General features: G+C 36.4%; 1 protein-coding gene across 1 annotated transcript in view; it reads right to left on the bottom strand.

Annotated features, from left to right (window-relative positions):
• The window catches only part of GC (GC vitamin D binding protein), a gene marked incomplete at its 3' end in the record, with an annotated part of 58,931 nt that overhangs the window by 26,414 nt on the left and 12,321 nt on the right, over positions 1–20,196 (bottom strand). The window contains exons 2-11 of the mRNA XM_079710666.1: positions 19,857–19,926; positions 19,144–19,276; positions 16,845–17,056; positions 15,569–15,701; positions 15,174–15,268; positions 11,174–11,303; positions 9,898–10,100; positions 9,048–9,177; positions 8,516–8,613; positions 6,764–6,950 (exon numbers count right to left, since the gene is read on the bottom strand). Coding sequence (XP_079566792.1) covers positions 6,764–6,950; positions 8,516–8,613; positions 9,048–9,177; positions 9,898–10,100; positions 11,174–11,303; positions 15,174–15,268; positions 15,569–15,701; positions 16,845–17,056; positions 19,144–19,276; positions 19,857–19,926 — 1,391 coding nt within the window. The remainder of the gene's footprint in view (positions 1–6,763; positions 6,951–8,515; positions 8,614–9,047; positions 9,178–9,897; positions 10,101–11,173; positions 11,304–15,173; positions 15,269–15,568; positions 15,702–16,844; positions 17,057–19,143; positions 19,277–19,856; positions 19,927–20,196) is intronic.

Raw genomic sequence — 20,196 nt, 5'->3', positions numbered from 1 at the left:
TGTTCAACTTCATGTTTATTTTTTCAGCAAAAAAACTCCTATATATCCTGGCTCCTCCCTTACCTCCTCAGAGCTATCTGAGAGGCTGTCTCCTGGGCTATAGTCCTCAGTAAGGTCCCCAAATAAAACATAACTCACAACTTTCAGGTTGTATGTTTTTCTTCAGTCGACAGTTGTATCAGTAGTAGAACTGGCAGCAGTAACAACTTTGCTAGTATTACTGCTATTTTCTAGGAATTTTATATGCATCATCATTTCACTTAATCATTACAACAATGCTGAGACGTAGATATTACAATTTATTTCTTACAGAAAAGGGAACTGAGCTCTAGGCCGTATAATTTAAGTTTATAAAGATAGACGGAGAGGGGATTCTAATCCAGATTGGGTGACTCCAAAAATGAGTTTCCTTGATCATCTCCATTGCAGTACCTCTCAGAATGTTAATTTTCTTTTGTTGTTTCTAATGATTCATATTGTTGATAGTTGGAAGCTTGAATTTCATTAGTCAAAGGCTTTTGCTTCCGTATCATTTTAGGAAAAGGTATCAGTAAATCAGCAAAGTTAAAATTTTACATCATTGAAAAGCCTGGTTAAGATCTGAGATAAACCAAAACCACTTTTTTTTTTTTTTTTTTTTTTTTTTTTTTTTTGCTGTACGCGGGCCTCTCACTGTTGTGGCCTCTCCCGTTGCGGAGCACAGGCTCTGGACACGCAGGCTCAGTGGCCATGGCTCACGGGCCCAGCCGCTCTGCGGCGTGTGGGATCTTCCCGGACCAGGGCACGACCAGGGCAGGGCAGGACCTGCATCGGCAGGCATACTCTCAACCACTGCGCCACCAGGGAAGCCCTAAAACCACTTTTTAAAATCATTTTTTTAAATTTCAGAAGCAATATCTTTAAAATGAATACAATTAAATCTAGAGAGAAAATATTTTTGTAGAAATGTGCACAGTTGAGGTCACCTTCAGTTTAAAGTATGGAGTTCTATTGAAATTATTTTATACTTTTAATATCTTTATCAGGCATTTTTTAATGGGTGAAAATATAATATCTGAAAGAAGCAAGTGGTACTATTTCAACAGTGTTGCTTTAATTTGAGGAATGCAGCTTTCCTTCTGAGAATCCTGCCATGTTATCTTTAAGACTTGATGGTCTCTGTCTTCAAACTCAGTTTTTTCTATTGAATGCGTTAAAATCCCTGAAATGATCTCTATACTGTCATTATCTTAGATGTGAGGTTAAGATGGATATAGTACCAGGCTGGGGATCTGAATTCTAGTCCTAAATTTGTCAGAAGTTGGTCGTGTATACTTGCGTAAGTGCCTTGACTTTTCCATATGCTTAATATTCTCGTCTCATAAAATGACTTTTAATAATTGTTAGAATAATTTGGACAAATAGTCTCCTTCCCATTATGATTTTAAAGATACATTGTACAAAGCTGGGTTCTTTGCTGCCTTTAAAAACCATACTTACCTAAGACAATACACATGCATCAGGACTATAGGGTATTCATTTCAGCATCAATCTGAAATGAAAAAAATTATTTAAATCATGGAGTGTTTTGTTTGTAGACTGGTAGGTCATTTCAGAAGGTATAACAAATTTTTTTGAACCTAGTTTAGAGGAAAGGATTCTTGTCAAAATGCAGTTTTATATTGAACTTTTTTTTTTTTTGCGGTACGCGGGCCTCTCACTGTTGTGGCCTCTCCCGTTGCGGAGCACAGGCTCCGGACGCGCAGGCTCCGGACGCGCAGGCTCAGCGGCCATGGCTCACGGGCCCAGCCGCTCCGCGGCATATGGGACCCTCCCGGACCGGGGCACGAACCCGTATCCCCTGGCATCGGCAGGCGGACTCTCAACCACTGCGCCACCAGGGAGGCCCTTATATTGAACTTTTAATTGACCATCCTTCACATCCTTATTTAGTTTTACAGTGTCCCTGCTCTTGAAGAGTTTACAGTATTCCAGGAAAAAAGACAAGGAAAAAATGATAATAGTTAATAGGTGCTAATTATTGGGTGTGCACTGAATGTTAAAGCAAAACAGCTTGGGTGCCAGGGAAGGATTCCCAGAGGAGGTGGTGTCTAAATTGAATCCAGAATCTTGATGAAAGATCGAGCCATGTTATAGGGTGCGAATAGGGCAATCTGGGATGAGTCATTAGGTGCAAAACCTTGATGTAAGAGCAACTTTAATGTACTTGAAAAATTGCAAGTAGTTCAGGAGAACCAACACAAGAGGAGCAAGAAGTAATGATCAGTTTGGAGAGGAAACCAAGGGTCCAAATTCTTTGATTAAAAAAGAAAATTGGACTTCAATTTAGAAGCAACAGAGAGCAATTAGAATGTATTAACAATTTTGTGCTTTGCAAAGGTTATTTTGACCTCAGTATAGAGATGGAATTGGGTGTGAGGCACTGGAGGAAGACTGGAGATGGGAGACCAAGGGTGTAATTCCGGCAAAAGATTGCCTAAGAGTACTGACAATGTAGAAGAAGGTATCTACTGAGAGATATTGAAGAGTTAGAATTGATAGGATTTGGCGTTTAGTTGAATGTATATAGAAGTCAAGGATTCCATTTTAGACAATGTGTGAATGATGATAATATTTATACATTTAGGAAATAAGAGGGGGTTTTAAGGGAAAGACTTTGGGCATGTTGAGTTTGAATTTCTTGTGGGACAAGAGAAGCCCCCATGGACAGTTGGATAAAAATGTTGGTGCTGAGGGGAGAGATTCTGGCTAGAGGTAGAGATTTGAAGATTGAAGGCATGTCCATGAATGAGAACACTCAGGGAAAATGTCATGTCATGAAAAGTGAAAAAGATCAAGGAAAAACTCTGGAAAACATGGAAACTTAAGGGATAGGTAGAAGAGGAAGACAATACTAAAGAGAGTAAGAAAGTAAGAGTCAGAAGGAAAAAGGTAGAATATGATAATGCAGATGACAGTTGTTTCAAGAAGAAAAATAATTGTGGGTATCAAGTGTTTTGCAGAGAAGGCTGGTAAGATAAGGACTGAAAAATGTTTATTAGATTTAGCAAGAAGATTTCAGTGTGACTTTGCCATTAGTGGTATGGTAGCATCAGAAGCCGTACTGCAAAGGGTAGAGGAATTAATAAGAGGTGTAAGGAATGAGAGTATATACTGTTCTTTCAAGAATCTTGGCTGTAAGGGAAGGAGAAAAGTAGCTAGGGCGTAGTGTCTAAAGTATCTTAGTTTTTTAAGATCAGGAGATAAGTAACTTTAAATTAGAATCATTAAAAAGGTATTGTTGAAACAAAAGAGTATAACTAATGAAAGAAGATTCCAAGGAAGTGGGATGAATGGAATTCAGAGTGATACTACTGACCTGGTATCATTTTTGCTATTTTAACAATAATTTTGGATTTTCAGTCAGTAATTAATAGTCTTCTGGTATCGGTAATTTGCCTTTGTCATTATTAGCTAAATTAGGGCTGAATTCTGACAACGACATGGAGTGACAGTAACAGACTCATGAAATAAACTTATGATTTTCCTTATATAATCTCTGTATATCTCACTCAACCCATGTGTAAAGGGGAATTATAATGTTACCTAACATTTAGAATTGTTTTAGATCATTCTATAAATACATGTAAAGCTATTAATATTCTGCTTAACAAATAGAAATGGTTTAATAATTGCTAACTATGACACTGAGGATTATAAAATCTACTTATACTGAGAGATGTAACAATTTTTCCTGAAGCATGAGAGAGAAGAAAAGGGGAGGGAGAGAAGGAGGTGAAGGGAATGAGAGAGGAAGAGTCAGTCTCCTCTTTGCCCAGCTTCTCTTGGCTATTTGCATTTGACTGTCTTCGAAATTTTAATGATCAACTCCAGCACATAACAGTGGCTTTCTGAAAACTTTGGGAAATCTGTTGGGACATCTTAGGGATAGCATAGTAATGAGTTTTCAGAAGAATGAACAGGGATGCCTTGCCTGAATGATGGAGAGAAATTAAAATCAAGTCTAATTTTGCAGCTGTAAGTTTTTCTACAGTCAGTGGGCCTCTATGGAATATAAAAATGGACCAGTTCTGAGTGCCATGGTAGAGCCAAAAGAAAATTACACTGATGGTTCTATTTCCTGATCATTTCAAGATCAGGGTGAGCGCAGGTAGGGGTAGATGACCACACAATGAAACACTGATTTAGTATGGTTCAGAGGCCCCTTCTGCCACTCTTCTAGCAACTGGGCCAAGTATATTTAGAATGGCAGACAGAAATGGATCCCTGGATATAAATGACTTGGAGTGAATGTAGTAGATGGGCACTACTTATAAGGAAAAGAAACTGTCAAGCATTTGGACAAGGAGATTAAATGATAAACTAATGATAAATTATAATCCAAATTATAGGGTAAATGGGACAAATATTTACACTAAGCATTGAGAATTAAAGTGAATGCTGTTCTAGCAGATAGAAGTCAGAAAGCAGAGGTGAGCACACCTACCTCACAATGAGATTAATGTAGAAAGACAATCAAAAAGGCTAACAAACACCAGAGGGTCTAATGTCCGAGGGCTCTAAATAATCAAATGTTCATGAGTATCTCAACTCCATTCCTCTCACTGTTCTTTAGCAATTACGGGAAGTCTGGCTACTCAGCAGCAGCACTGCTATAAATTTACTGGTTATAAAGCAAGAAAATAGAACATTACAAAACTGCCTTCTCATCATGGTTGTTGAAAATAAAGTTTTAAAATGGCAATGTGTTATAATGAAACATATAGTGAAAAGCAGATTAAAGAAATGAAAAGCAAGAGGCTTGAAGGAAGCATGTGCTTCATGCATAAAGCTCAGTTTGTCTTGTATGAGGTCAAAAAGAAAAGTGTGTAGCTGGATGAACAGATGATGGGACTAGAGATGGGTTACAAAAGTGGTATTTTTGACAGAATATAAGAAAAGGATTTAGGCTTTTTTTTTTTTTTTTTTCCTTGATGACTGCATGAGACCGTCAGAGCAAATTCTGCTGAGAGAAAACACCTTTTAGGTAAGGTGACTTTTTTTTTTTTTCCCTTCTGGAAAAGGCAGCCTAAGCAGCTATTTATATTACACAAAGCCACTTGGTAGTCCAGGAAGGAACTGTTCGATTTAGTTGCCTTATCTAAATGTTTTAATGCCGATAATGACCAAAATATCCTAATACTCCAAGTGTTGCAGTTTTTTAGAATCTTACTTGTTTTGAATTTTAATGAAAGGTGAACATGAGATATTTCTCAGCAGAATTTACAGAACAGGCTTTTATTCTGTTGTACTCTTTTCATCTGGAATTCTGACTTTACAAATTATTACAAACAAGGTTGGCAAATATGTTTGGGATTGGAGTGTATACATTGAAATTGGAGGAGAAATCAGAATCTTCAAGGGTATAGAGAAAAAAGACAAACAATATGATGTAGCTCGATTTGTTAATTTAAGGCTTTGTTTGGCAGTATACGGTGAAAAACAAAACTTCACTAAAACGTTAAGAGAATTGGTACGTATAACCCAAAACTTAAAAGAACAAAAACAAAGGCACAAACAGCTTTTCACAGTCTAACTTCCCAAAAACCACTTCAAATATAAAAGAGCCTCTACTGAGAAGAGAGAAAGACATTTTCTAGTTGGTAGAGAAAGCCAGACTAGACTCAGTAGAAATTATGAGGAGAATATCATGGTTTAGTTTATAGAAAAATGTTCTCATAAATGAAGCTACTGGGCAGTGAAATAGTCTACCTCTAGAAGAAAATAAATCGACTGTATTTAAATGGAAGCTGAATGACCTGTGGAAGGGATTAACAGTAAGAAATGAGCTTCAAGGTTTTTTTCTGACACATAAACTTTTGTGATTTTTATTATTAAGTTTTTGGATATTATCAGATGTGCTGTGATAGAATAGAAATAGAATAGAAAAATAAGAGAATAATAAAATGAAACCAGGCTTTGTTGCTTTCATGGTTTAGATGAACAAAAATTCATGTAAGTTCTTGAAAAAATTCTTTAACTTATAGAAAGGGACTTCTGATTGGCATTAAATCACTGGCCTAAGTAGTATTAACTTTTACACTATAGTTAAATTATTTTTATGTAAAGGCAAAAATGATGGGTCCAAAATGGATCATAAATGTTTCCTTCCCAATAGACAACAAAACCAACAATAGTTAAATCCGGCCAAAAGGGATACAACTTAATATCATGAACTTTAGAAAGAGGTGAGCAAAGGAAGATACTATTTTGGTATGGCATAGAGTTGTTCTTTTTTTTTTTTTTTTTGCGGTACGCGGGCCTCTCAGTGTTGTGGCCTCTCCCGTTGCGGGGCACAGGCTCCGGACGCGTAGGCTCAGCGGCCATGGCTCACGGGCCCAGCCGCTCCGCGGCATATAGGATCTTCCCGGACCGGGGCACGAACTCGCGTCCCCTGTATCAGCAGGCAGACTCTCAACCACTGCGCCACCAGGGAAGCCCTCATAGAGTTGTTCTTAACCCTGCCCCTATATTGCAGAAATAGAATGGGTGAGACATCAAAATTCTTGGAATTGTCACTAATACCTCCAAATTAGCTGTAAAGTGAAATGGAGTGCACTCTTTATCTTTTTTGACTATTCTAATATAGCATCCTGAAATGACTGCTGGAGAATAATGGGTCAAATGGAGGATGTAAATAAATGGATTACTGCATCTGAAAAGGCCAACAAAACATTTCTCCATGAATAGGACAGGCAATCAATAACAAATGAGTAAATCTTACTATATAAGTTCTTAATACTATGCAGTGATTAAGTAGAGGGTTAAATTTTCTTACCTCTGAATTGCAGTAGAGAGGAGGTGAGTTTATAGAACAACACTTGGAGGCAAAGTCTGAGCGCTTGTCAACCAGCTCTTCGAGTTCTGTCTCTGTGGCATCAGGCAGTTTTCCTCTTAGTCTCTCTGCCAGTCTGAAAGGCCAGTTTTATGTAAAGTTTTACTAGATGTGTTTTATAAACATGTCTAGTACAAAATGATAGCCACTTCAGATCTTTAGCAACAAAAAAGGAAAATATAGTTGCCCTTCTTAAGAAAACTTAATATCTGTGGAATGATTTTTAGTGCCTCAATTTGAGATTAGAAAGTGAAACCTGTCTCTTGAGATCATGAAAGTAAACATACAAACTGTTGCTGAATTTGAATTCCCGCCTTTCCCCTTTCATTCGCTCGGTTGCATCAATCAGCATGGATGACTTCCTCCTCTATTCTCCCTGACCTTTCATCTTCTCTCAAGTTCTAGATTTCAAACTCCTCAAAGAATACTTCCCTTACAGGACTTTGTCACCTTCATGTATACTCCCTCATTTTATGTAATTTTCCCTTCAGTTTGCCTACTTCTCAACTAGCTATACTAGAAAACACAAAAAAGGTTAAAAACTTAGGCTCTTGTTTTTACCTCTACTATTAACTAACTCTCTATCTCCCTTTCAAGACGGTGCTAGGATCTGAATTCTCTTGATTCTCTCCCAGTTTGATTGGTCTATGATCTTGGTAACTCTCTACCCTCATAATGGTTTATGACTCCGCCTGGTTTACGACTTTCTCCAAGAAATACTTGCCAGCCCAGTCAGTAGTGGGATTGGGAAGTAGTAGAGACCCAAGTTTTTTTTTTTTTTTTACTCCAGTGGTGTGGATGGGTTTTTGGGCCCTGGGAAGAAATAGGTGGGTCCCCGCTAGACCCAAGTTTATCTGGAGTTGGGATTAGTAAGATGGATACAGGGAAAGGACAAGAGGGTAAGGAGGACTAGCTTGCTTATAAAAGCGTTATTGAAAAGAGTTTGTCCCAGCTGAGAGGGAAAGCAAGTCAGACCAGAAGGAACTCACAGGATAGGGAGAAAAAGGGCGTGTATGGGATTGTAAATACCTAGACTCAATCTTCTCTACTTTCAAAACTCAAAATGTCAATTTTACTGCATTAACATTTTTAATGTATTGAGATTATATAAATTATCACTCAGTTGCCCCGTAATCCTGGAGTTCAAAACTGTTGGCAGAGAACTTAATCTCGCATTATCTGTAACATTCTATAACGCCTCCATAATCTATTAATTATGTAATTTCTTGATAACTGGGAAATAACCATTTTGAACTTAAGGATTTCACAGGTTTTTTTCTTTTAGAGCTTTGTTAAGGTAGACTTGATGGGGGTCACTGAAGAAGGTGTCATCCTTTTGGGATTCTTTATAAAGGTCTTTTTGTGGGGTTGTATTTGTGCTTGCTTGATCTGTGTTGTTTAAAATGATTTGAAATGAATCTAAGAAATTAATCAAATTGAGAATGAAATGATCTTCTCAACAGAGATTTTCCAGGAAGCCAGTAAAACTTTCATTATTATGTTAGTGTTAACACTTATTTATAAAGAAATGCCTTCCTTTTTGACTTAGCACATCTAAAGTCTTCAACTCTGCTTCAAATAGCAGTACTGGGCTACTATTATTGATAAATTTGGAGGAATCAGCCAGAACAAGTCCCTTACTTTTTCTTGTACTCAGTAAATGTGTTTTCTGAATAATCGGCACACAGTTCTTGTCCCTTTTCAATGAAAGAAGATAGTTCTCTCGTCAATTGAGGGCCCTGTAAGAAAACAATTATTTGTCTTGAAACACTGTCCAGGGAGATGTTAAATCAGAACTCCATGCAATGTATCAAGGTGAGTGTTTATTATCTATATCAGATATTGGCTAACATTTTCTACGTAAGACCAGATTGTAAATATTTTAAGTTTTGTAAGTCCTATACAGTCTCTGCTGTACCTACCCAACTGCCACCATGGCAAAAAAGCAGCCATAAACAATAAGTAGAGCTATATGCCAATGAGACTTTATGAACACTGATGTTGGAGTCTTATATAATTTTCATGTATAATGAAATATTATTATTTTTAGAGCATTTAAAAATGTAAGACCATTCTTAGATCACAGACACCAGGCCAGATTTGCCCTATGAGCTGCAGTTTGCCAACCCATGATCTATAGCAAAGTTGATAAAGAAAATGTAGCACATTGTACCTTAGCATTGAAACAGGCATTAGAGTCTTCAGAGTGGCAGCATTCATCAAGGCTTTGCAGGGTTGGCTTAAGTATTTTACTGAGGAATACTTCTGGGATATGAGTCTTCCTACTTAGGTCAAACGTATACCTAGCATGAAAGAGAAAGGAGATAACACTCTTTAACATGGGTAGATTTGTGTAGGCATGTCATGTTTTGAAATTTGACATCTATTAAGGCAGAATACCTGCCTTCTTAATTAAAAATAAGATTTAATTAAAATTGACTCCAAATCAACAGGTTTGAAGTTAAAATCAATATTCTCATTTGAATGCAAATTAACAGTTGCTTTGAAGCTATTGTAACTAGTTAATTTAACTCAAGTAAAATGCTGTATGTAGTACATATAAATTTGTTTATATATTTATATATAAACAGATCTACTTCAAATGCCTATGGAATTCTTTTATGCAACTATAATACAATGAACCCTATATAAAGCATCAAGTGAGTAACTTAGGTAGCTTTTCTGTGAAAGTAGTTTGTGTAAATTCTTCCATTGTCTCATCCCATTGTTTATGCATTTATAAAAACAATGAGTACTTAGACAAATGTAAATTAGTTTCAATCCAAATTCAGTCTAAATCCTGCTCTCTAATACTTGTAATTGGTTTTGGGGCCTGTTGACTTAATTGAGAAATATTTTTACACCTCAAGTATGCGCATACTCGTAGTTCATGCAACTCAGTATACGCAACCAATGGTTTATTTTAGTTCTTACCTGGAGGAAAACAGATAAAGGCTTACTATTTCTTCGTCACTTAATGCTAGTGAATATCAATACTGTCAAATTAGATCAACCCTACTTACTGATCCAGGACTTTGGTGTTTCCTTTATCACACACATCTTTGTTTGTGGGCAACTTGACATCTAGCAGGTCAGGGTTTGGGGCAGCTGGCATGAAGTAAGTGCACACAAAAATGTCCATGGGTGTTTTTTCTTGACAACAGTCCTTAAACTTAGAATTCTTTGTGGATAAGTTGTCACAGATTTTTACTGTGTATTCAGGCAGCTACAAAAGCAATTGTGAGTTTGTGCATTGTTAGTTTTCTAGTTAATCTAATTAAAAATAAGGAAGGCTTACAAAAGTCAGTGTGAATGCTCTTTCAAGGTGCATTGGTAGGACATTTGCAGAGGGCAGTTTGTCAATGTGTACTAAGAGCCTTAAAGTATACAATCTGATTTCCACGAATTTACTCTCAGAAAATAATTATGGGTGAAGGGAAGATTTAGCTATAAGGCTATTAAGGGCAGCATTGCTTAACATATTAAACTGAAACAACCTAAATCCAATAAAAGGGGACTGGTTAAATAAAAAGATGGCATATCTAGGTAGATAAATGCAGCATATGCAATACATACATAGAGTCCCACTTAGCCATTATAAGTCAGGTTATAGAAAAACACCTATGGACACAGACAGGTATCCTTAATGAAAAAAGGCCAGGTAACAAAGTATCTATTGCTAAAGAGGTCCACAGACATGTAGTGACTTTTATTTAAGTAACAGTTCAAATTTTTATCTACTTGAAAGGATTATATAAATGAAAGGTGAGAAATTTGGATGACTATCAAATTTTAATAGACATAACAAAAACAGACGCTTTTAATAATGGTTGTAGTGTTGTCTAATAGAACAGCATAACAAAAACAGTCACTTTTAATAATGGTTGTAGTGTTGTCTGATAGAACAGATGATGAATGATGAAACAAATAATTTCTATCTGTACTGTGCAATACTGAGCATTTGAAAAGTGGCTAGTGTTACCAAAGTTGAAGTTTAAACTTTAATTTAAACTTAACTATATATGACTAGTAGATCTGCATTGGGCTCTGTAGGTAGAGTAAGGTCTTGGGAATCAGAATCTTGTCCTTGTGTGTGGACTTTGCCACTTGCTAGTTGTATGACTTCAAATTATTAATCCTTGCTAATCTTCTGTTTCCTCATCTGTAAAATTGAGTTAACAGTATATTTAAATTTCATAGGATACATATGTGGATTCATTGAGATGATGCATGTAAAAAGCAGCTTAGGAGAATGCCTGCCACTCAGTATGTGGCTCATGATGATGATGATTTTCTTACCTCCTTAGCCATGCAGTCCTCAGAGGCAGACTCACAGCACTTGGAGAGGATTGTGGTAACACCTTCAGCCAGTGGCAAAACATCCTCCAGATTTGCAGTAGGCACTTTTTGGGCAAATTTTATGAGATGGCTAAACAGTTAAAAATGAATTAGTAGTTTACCCATATTCTCAGTTTTTTGGGTTTCATTATGAACACAGAGTCGGGAGGAGTAATAGCATAATTTTAATTCCTCAACGGCTGCATAGAGCACAACTGCTATGTGATGGATCCTTTGTGCAGCAGTCACTATTCAGAATTCAGTCATCCCCAGTGAATCTTTTCATATTTTCAGTACTGATATAGAGCTTCTCTTCTGGCTAGATCTACGTAGTTGAAGCATGCCTTTAAAATGTTAGATCTAACGTATAGCTGATTCACTTTGTTATACAGAAGAAACTAACACAACATTGTAAAGCAATTATACTCCAATAAAGATGTTTAAAAAATAGTTGTGATAAAAAAATGTTAGATCTAGGGGGCTTCCCTGGTGGCGCAGTGGTTGAGAGTCCGCCTGCCGGTGCAGGGGATACGGGTTCGTGCCCCAGTCCAGGAAGATCCCACACGCCGCGGAGCGGCTGTGCCCATGAGCCATGGCCGCTGAGCCTGCGCGTCCGGAGCCTGTGCTCCGCAACGGGAGAGGCCACAACAGTGAGAGGCCCGCGTACGGCAAAAAAAAAAAAAAAAAAAAAAAAGTTAGATCTAAAATGGCAATAAAGAAAGCACTAATGTCTATTCATAAGGCCAGCGTTGTGTTTTTGTGACCCCTCATAGTGTTTAAAAATTTTCATTAGTTCATTTAGAAACTACAGATAAAAGAAATAATGAAGACCTATAGCCCTAGACCACAGAGTTAATAAATGTTGATGTTTTGGTGTATTACCCTGAAGTATTTTATAAGGCTTACAAGGTATTTTATAAGCGATTATGCTCTACTATACCATTCACCAATTTTCCTTTTTCACTTAATATATCAGGAATAGGTTCTATATCATTCTTTTTAAATTGTGGCAAAAAACATATAAAATTGGCCATCTTAACCATTTTTAAGTGTATAGTTCAGTAATGTTAAGTATATTTACTTTTATATAACAGACCTCTAGAAATTTATCTTGCAAAATTAAAACTAGATACCTGTATATACTGCCCCCTCCCCACTGATCCACCCTCAGCCTTTGGTGAGCTTCTACCTTTTTGCTTTCTTTTTCTATGACTTTTATTACTTTATTCTATATGAGTGAAATCATACAGTATTTGTCCTTTTGTGACTGCTTATTTTGCTTAGCCTAGTGTCCTCAATGTTCATCCATGTTGTAGCATGTGACAGGAATTTAAGACTATATAATATGTAATATAGGTATGTATTGTATGTATGTGTCACACTTTATCCATTCATCTGTCAGTGGACATTTGGGTTGCTTCTACCTCTTGACTATTGTGAATAATGCTGCAATTAACATGGGTGTGCAAATATCTCCTTGAGGTTCTGCTTTGAATTTCCTTGGATATATATGCAGAAGTGAGATTGCTGGATCATATGATGACTCTATTCTTAAATTTTTGAGAAAACTTCATACTATCTTTCACAATGGCTGTACCATTTTGCATCCCCATCAGCAGTGCACAAGGATTCCAATTTCTCCATATCCTTGCCAACACTCATTTTCTGTTCTTTTGGTAGTGGCCATCCTAATAGGTGTGAGATGATATCTCATTGTGGCTTTGATTTGTATTTCTCTTATGATTAGTGATGTTGAATATCTTTCCACTTACATATCTCTTGTTGAATCATCTGTTCAATTATTTTTAATCAAGTTATTTTTTGTTGAGCTGTAGAAGTTCCTTACGCATTCTGGATATTAAACCCTTACTAGATAGATGACTTGCAAATATTTTCTCCCATCCCATAGATTGCCTTTTCACTTGGTTTTTTTCCTTTAAAGTGCAGTAGTTTAAGCTTGATGTAGTCCTATATATATATTTTTGCTGTGACCTATGCTTTGTTGTCATTTCCAAGAAACTGCCAAATCCAATGTCCTGAAGTTTTTTCCCGATGTTTTCTTCTAGGAGTTTTATAGATTTAGATCTTTAATCCATTTTGAATTAATTTTAATATATGGTGTAAGGTAAGGTTCAACTTCATTCTTTTGAGAGTGCAAATTCAATTTTTCTGCACCATTTGTTGAAGAGACTTTTTTCTCAATCGTGTAGTTTTGGCACCCTTGTGGAAAATCATTTGGCCATATATATTAGGGTTTCTTTATGAGCTCTCTATTCTTTTCCACTGGTCTCTCTATATCTTGTTATGCCCATACCACAGTGTCTTTATTTTTATTTATTTATTTATTATTATTATTATTTTTTTGTGCGGTACGCAGGCCTCTCACTGTTGTGGCCTCTCCCGTTGTGGAGCACAGGCTCCGGACGTGCAGGCTCAGCAACCATTGCTCACGGGCCCAGCCGCTCCGCGGCATGTGGGATCTTCCCGGACCAGGGCACAAACCCGTGTCCCCTGCACCGGCAGGCGGACTCTCAACCACTGCGCCACCAGGGAAGCCCCCACAGTGTCTTTATTACTGTTGCTTTGTAATATGTTTTGAAATCAAAGTGTGAGACCTCCTACTTTGTTGTTCTTTTTCCAGATTGTTTTGGCTATAAGGAGTCCCTTGATATTCCATATGAATTTTAGGGTGATTTTTTTTTTCTGTTTCAGCAAAAAAGAAAAAAATATGCCATTGGGATATTGATAGAGATTACATTGAATCTGTAGATTGCTTTGGATAGTATGGATATTTTTACAACATTAATTCTTCCAATCCATAAGCATGAAATGTCTTTCTATTTGTAGTTTTGATTTCTTTTAACAATACTTTGTTTTCATTAAATATTCTTTTAAAATATAATTATAACAAACTGTATGGCATTCTCTCATAAATGGATATATCATGATTGATTTAAATATGCTCTATTAAGAAATATCTAAGTTTTTCATATTTAAAAAAAAATGTGGCAGCAATGTTTTCAGCTAAATCTTTGTCCACACTCAGTGATAGTTCCTTGGAGTAAATTCCTAGACATGAATGCAAGTATAAATTTATGATTAAGACATATATGTATATTGTTATAGGGGGTTTTATACTATGAATTCCTATGCTCTGCATGCCAAATACTCTAAATGCAAGGAAAACTAAAGGGAAGTTTTAGAGAAGATGCCATTTAGTATTTCAGTAGTTCTAATGGAAGATTATTTTTAAAGGACTCATGAAAGTAAGTTTCTATGCCCTTTGGGGGAACCTTAAGATCTGGTGCCAGCATGAATTCTTTCATTACCATTAGAGGAAAAAACTTGTGGATCAGAGTAAAAGGAATTAAAGAGACTCTAAATACTGAAGATATAAAGCTGGCAAATCTAGATGTCTGAGAAGTTGAGGGAATGTAAACATAGAAACTGTCAAAATTGTGAAATTAACAATAGCCATACAAAAATCAAATTGAAGCTTATAAAGAAAGTAAGTAATTAGAATAAATTCATGAAGCCTAAGAGATATACACTATAGAGCACAAAGCTTCATATAACAAGAATTCAGGAAGTTTTTTCCCAAGAAAAACATGGGCAAAGCAAGTAACACGTGATGAATAAAAACGATTGTTTTTGCTTGTGTGTTTGTAATGCATGCTAATATGAATACTGAGGAGATAATATCTAGTGGTCTACCAGTCTTCCCATATGAGCATATGGAAAAGGTTGATTAAAATCAAATTATGTTTTAGAAAAGTTTTGTTCCTTATTCATATTTTGTGTAGAGAAAAGAAAAAATAACTGGGCCCTATTTGAGGATTATTGGAGCATAACACTATGGTTTGTATCTTCTATTACAAACATTTTCTTAGAGAATCCTAATATTATGGATCAATAGTGCAGAAACAAACAGCTATACGTGCTGATGGTGCTAAATCTTTACCTGAGCCTTGATTTCTCCTTCCCATAAGCAGAGTATTGTGAACAGATTCTATTTGACATTGTGGTGAGAAGTGATAATTGTTTAAGCTGAAGTCTCTAGAAAATAAATGAGAGAATGTCATTAGATGGTCAGGATCCATTGAAAGCAGTGTACAGGAATGGCCAAAAAGAGACCATTTGGACTCCTTTTGATGACTAGAAAACTGAATTCTGACCAACAGAACTTTTTCCCCAGAGGTGGTTGTGTGTTTTTCCCAATTAACAAAATACGAAAGAGGCATTTTAAAAACGTTTACGGATTCCAGAATCGGAATCTTTCTAACATTATTTGAAAGGAGTGGCATTAATAGAAGAAGAAGAAAAAAGAACATAACTATGTAACAAAATGACACTTACCTCTTTCAAAAAGCATACTGTTGGGTTTGGTGAGGTACAGCATGACCCTACCATGGAGAGAGAACTCTTAGTGTAACTGACTAATAGTGTCAAAGGAGCTTGTCCATAATTAATGGAATATTCATACATAAATCTGTGGGAGGAAAAATAGGATTGGTCAAAACATTTGTGGCAAACAATCTTTTTCAGAAGTATTTTGATGGAAAAAGGGTGCATGTTAGTTGATATTTATAATATCTAAAAAGCACTAGGGATTTAGAGAAAGGGTTATAATTCTAATCACTTTTAATCAGTATCTTCATTTAAAAAATCTTTTTAAAATTTCCATGTAGATTACTTGGGAGGGGTCATTTGTCCCTTTATTCCTTTAGCGTCTGCCATATGCGTGGCCTATGGTAGCTGCTTATTAATGTTGGTGGAAAAAATTGAAATGAAGGTAATGGAATTATCTTTCATTATCTCTTTATTCTAGACAATTGTTGTGTATAGGCTTGTTTGTTGTTGAAATTATTTTAATTTTTGTGAGCATAAGCCACTAAGTGTCTAAAGAGACTGAGATCTTAGGCAAAATCCTCCCTGAATTTACAGGGATGGGCAAGCCAACCAACTTTTATGAAATCATGACCTTGACTTCATACTTCTAAAGCCAGTTTGAATGATGTTGCTTTTGACTTCTGTGTGTGTATATATATTTTTTCTATTATCATAATTTTTTTCCAACTTTATGATCTTCTGAGAGTAAAGAATCAATATATAATCGGCTCTTCATGAATGTTAAATAAGAAGGTAAAAGTAATATGTCCACTAATGTGGTACAACAAATGTCATGTTCACAAGTGTTTCTGGGAATGTACTGTAAGAATGAAAAAAAGCTGTTTATTTCTTATGCTCTACTGGAAATTAAATACTTGTGCACAGCAATAAAATTCTGTCAGATGGAGTATGCAAGGATCCCTAACATAAGAGGAATCACAGTAGCTGCTGTCAAATATTTGAACGTGTCATGTAGACAGGGGATCCAAGTGAGTCTGCTTCAGATACTAGAACTAGGATGAGAGAGGGTAGGCGTTTGGGAAAGTTGACTTCATCTCCATCTGAGAAAGCTATTTGTAATAGGCACTGACAGAGATGGGATGTTGTGGGTGACAGTCAAGTTTTTGTTATTGGTAATTGTCCGGGTTGCGGTATAAGAGGTGTTTATATAGAATAGGGGGTTAGATTAGACATGTATGTTATTTTATGCCCTGAAGTTTTACATATGATGAAAGCAGCTTACTGATCAGCAAACCCCTTGGGATCTTTCCTGAATGCCTCACAGATCTCATCATTTGTTGGCTCTACATAGGTAGGAAATTCTTGTGGCTGGTGCTTCAGGGCAGCCATACAGAGTTTCTTTTCAAGGCCCTCTTTGGTGCAGCACTCGGGAGTTCCTGGATGCACTGGGAATGGAGAGTCACTTTCGCAGGACTTAGCAGACAATGCTGAAGTCTAGAGTGAGAAAAGAAAAGTAAACTCACATATGTGCAAGTTTCCAGGCTTATAGTTCTCCATTTAGTAAAACAACTTAGTCTTAAATTTTAAAATTCTCATTAGTAACAAACTGGCCATGACAAGCTGCATTATTCTAGTTATAGGCTAGTACAGGGTCTTATGTGAAGACTCAGAGTAGGACCAAAAGAGAACCTTCATTAACAAGTTAACTGTACGTGATTGCAGCTGTTAGAGGTTTGATCCTCTAGTTCAGTGTTTATCCACAGGGATATTAACATCTCTAAGGATGAGGGAGGTCATTTGAAAAAGCTCCATTGATTCTGAAGTGATCTCCCATCTGTATTCTGTTCTAAATACTGATGGGAATGGGGACCTCCCTCTTCCCTCCTCCCCTCCCTTTCTTAAATGAACAGGCTCTTAATCCTTGACTGCTTTCGTCTTCAACATTGATTTGCATACCCCTATTCAGTGGTTCTTTAGCCTGCTTTTGCATCAGTGTATAAAACTAAAAAATGCCAAAAAAAAAAAAAAAAAAAGAGAAATGCCTGGGCTGCATAACACAGAAATTCTGATCAGTACGTCAAAGATGAGGCCTGAGGGTCTGTTTTTTCCCCAAAGTCCCAAAGTTTATTCTCCTATGCATCATGGGTTGAAGCACTGGTACAACTTAATTTACTGCCTCAACAGTGGTACATAGATACGTGTGGGCAGACTAAGCCCATGGTAAGAGTACCACCAAAGCAGTTGTAGCAACAAGATGTTCTTTTTGGAAAGAATTTGATATCTGGAATAAAAATGTGGAATAGAAATAGTCCCATGGAAATAGAAATAAGCCCATGGAAAAAATTGGAGATTTACATGGGAAAAAGATTTTGACATCTTTACAGTTATTTTATAAGATATCTTTTGAAGATAAAACTTCTAAAGATCTTTCCTATCGATGAAGGAAAGCAAAGCAACATGATAAATCATTTATGTAAACCAAAAGTAAACAGTGAATCTTTTCCCATTTCTTTCCCTGGCAAGTTTCCTGTTTTTCCTTTTTTATTACCTCCTTTCAAATAAAAAAACAAAGTTTACAAAGAAAGTAACATATTTGTAGAAAAAATTGCTTTGTAAAGCAGGAAAAAGGTGTTATCCAAAAAATGTCAATGCTATCTCTGTTCTTATGATCTGTCTCTAACAATCTTGGATGGGTTATGACCAAACATTTCTGGTCAAGGGATGGGTTAGCAAATATATAAAATAAAATGGAAATAAAAATGTGTCCTTTTTTTTTTATTGTAGTTGGTAGTTTGCTTGTTTATTTTAAGATAGTGCAGAAGGTTGTGTTGAAATGACATATTATTTGTGGAGTTGTTGGTGGGAGAAAACGATAAAGTTCTTAGGATGTAGATAAGGGCCAGGTAAAGAAATTAATAGGTAAGAGTTATAGAATATATTCTAATCAGATCTTTGGAGCATTGTGTCTGTTGGCTAACTGCTGCAGTCTTGAGCAGGGAGACACTTGTCTGTAGAGGTCTTTATCAAGATGCAGCTAAATGTCATTTTTATTCATCCTGATGACAGTATCAGTAAATTGCTAGAAATACCTGTAGTTTCACATTTTTCAGCTGTTGTCTATATTTTGAAAACTGTCATTTCAGCATTTTTTATTTCTGCGTGTATACTCTAAGGTAGAAAACTCAGAACTGTGTGTGTATATACAGGGCAATTTTTGAACCCCCAAATAACTTGAAACCAACACTAAGTTTTTCCAGGGCAGCTGGTACCAGTCTTGGCATGATACAGATATGGGTATTGGTAGGCTTCTAAGATACACAGACTATATTAGAATTATTTCGAGAGGTCCATGAATTAATAATACACACCCCAGTTTTCTCATTTGAACCTTGTAGGACTAATGGGCAGAATTGGTTTACTCTACCAGAATAAATTTGGGCTCTAGGATAATAGACTTTGTATCTCCCTCAAACTTGGAGTAGGTGGGTTGCTGTCTAAAATTTCCCCAAGATATGACATAAAGGCCTGTCTTGACCCCCTTCTATGGGCCAGCATAGACATGGCCAACCACACAATCCTACCCTGTTGTCATAACAGTCAGGGTCGGCCCCCTCAGCACAGCAGGCTTCTGTCAAGGAGACAACTTCATTCACAAGATGACTGATCTGTTCAAAGGTGCCACTGGGAAATTTTCTGCTGTATAGGACCATTGACCTGAGGAGAAATAGAAATCAATGTATGCAGAATTTTTTTAAATTTTCACATTTGCACATATTTTAATATGAAATCTATTCAAATTTTTAGTGGAATATTGCACACATGTTTTTGACTAATGAAAATATGACATTGGCTTTAAAAATAAGTTTATCTAGAACAAAAACGCATCTTGTAACAGTAGAACTTGGGTTTGAGAGTTCCATCAAACCAGCCTCATGTTCTTTCCTCTCTCAAGCCTCCCCAAATGAACCTGTCCTTTACCTTGCTGCCTTTGTTTGCCTGCATCCTAGCATGTACTATTTGCCTTTTAATTCACCTTAGAAAACTGTGCTTACTTGTTTTCTCAACTCATTAGTATACTTGTAACAAATTGTTAGACCATATTAACAATAGTTCAACTGGAATCTTTGGATGTCCTCCATTTGCCTGACATCTCTGCCCACTTTGACCCTGGGGCTCTATCCTCTTAATCTTAATGGAGATCAGTTCAGTCCCTGACGCAGAATTGAAGATACCTCACACTTAGCTTCATTCAAGGTCAGGTAACCAGGAGAGTGAGCGAGTACCTCATACTTACAAAGATGTGAAGTCATCTTTTCCCAGGCTGGTGAATTCCTTGCAGACTTTATCTTTCTCATAATCTCGACCTAGGAACCAGAAATACATATAAAAAAAGTATCTTTTTCCTTTTAAATGAATGTTGCATTAAATGTATATATACAAAGGGATCATCCACATGATTCATCAATGGTGAAAGTAACATTTTTCTCAATACTTATATGCAGTTTCACTTTTTGGTTCCTTTCTGTTTTAGCACAATGGATCAAACTTTGATGGCATGCTATAAACTTTAATGAAAATTAAAGAAATAAATTAAGAAAAAGAATGAACTATAGAGGGCAGACAACAGAAGCAAG

The sequence above is a fragment of the Hyperoodon ampullatus genome (assembly GCF_949752795.1).
Source record: "Hyperoodon ampullatus genome assembly, chromosome: 1".
In the NCBI taxonomy this organism is placed as follows: Eukaryota; Metazoa; Chordata; class Mammalia; order Artiodactyla; family Ziphiidae; genus Hyperoodon; species Hyperoodon ampullatus.
This window is presented reverse-complemented; position numbering and strand designations above follow the sequence as displayed.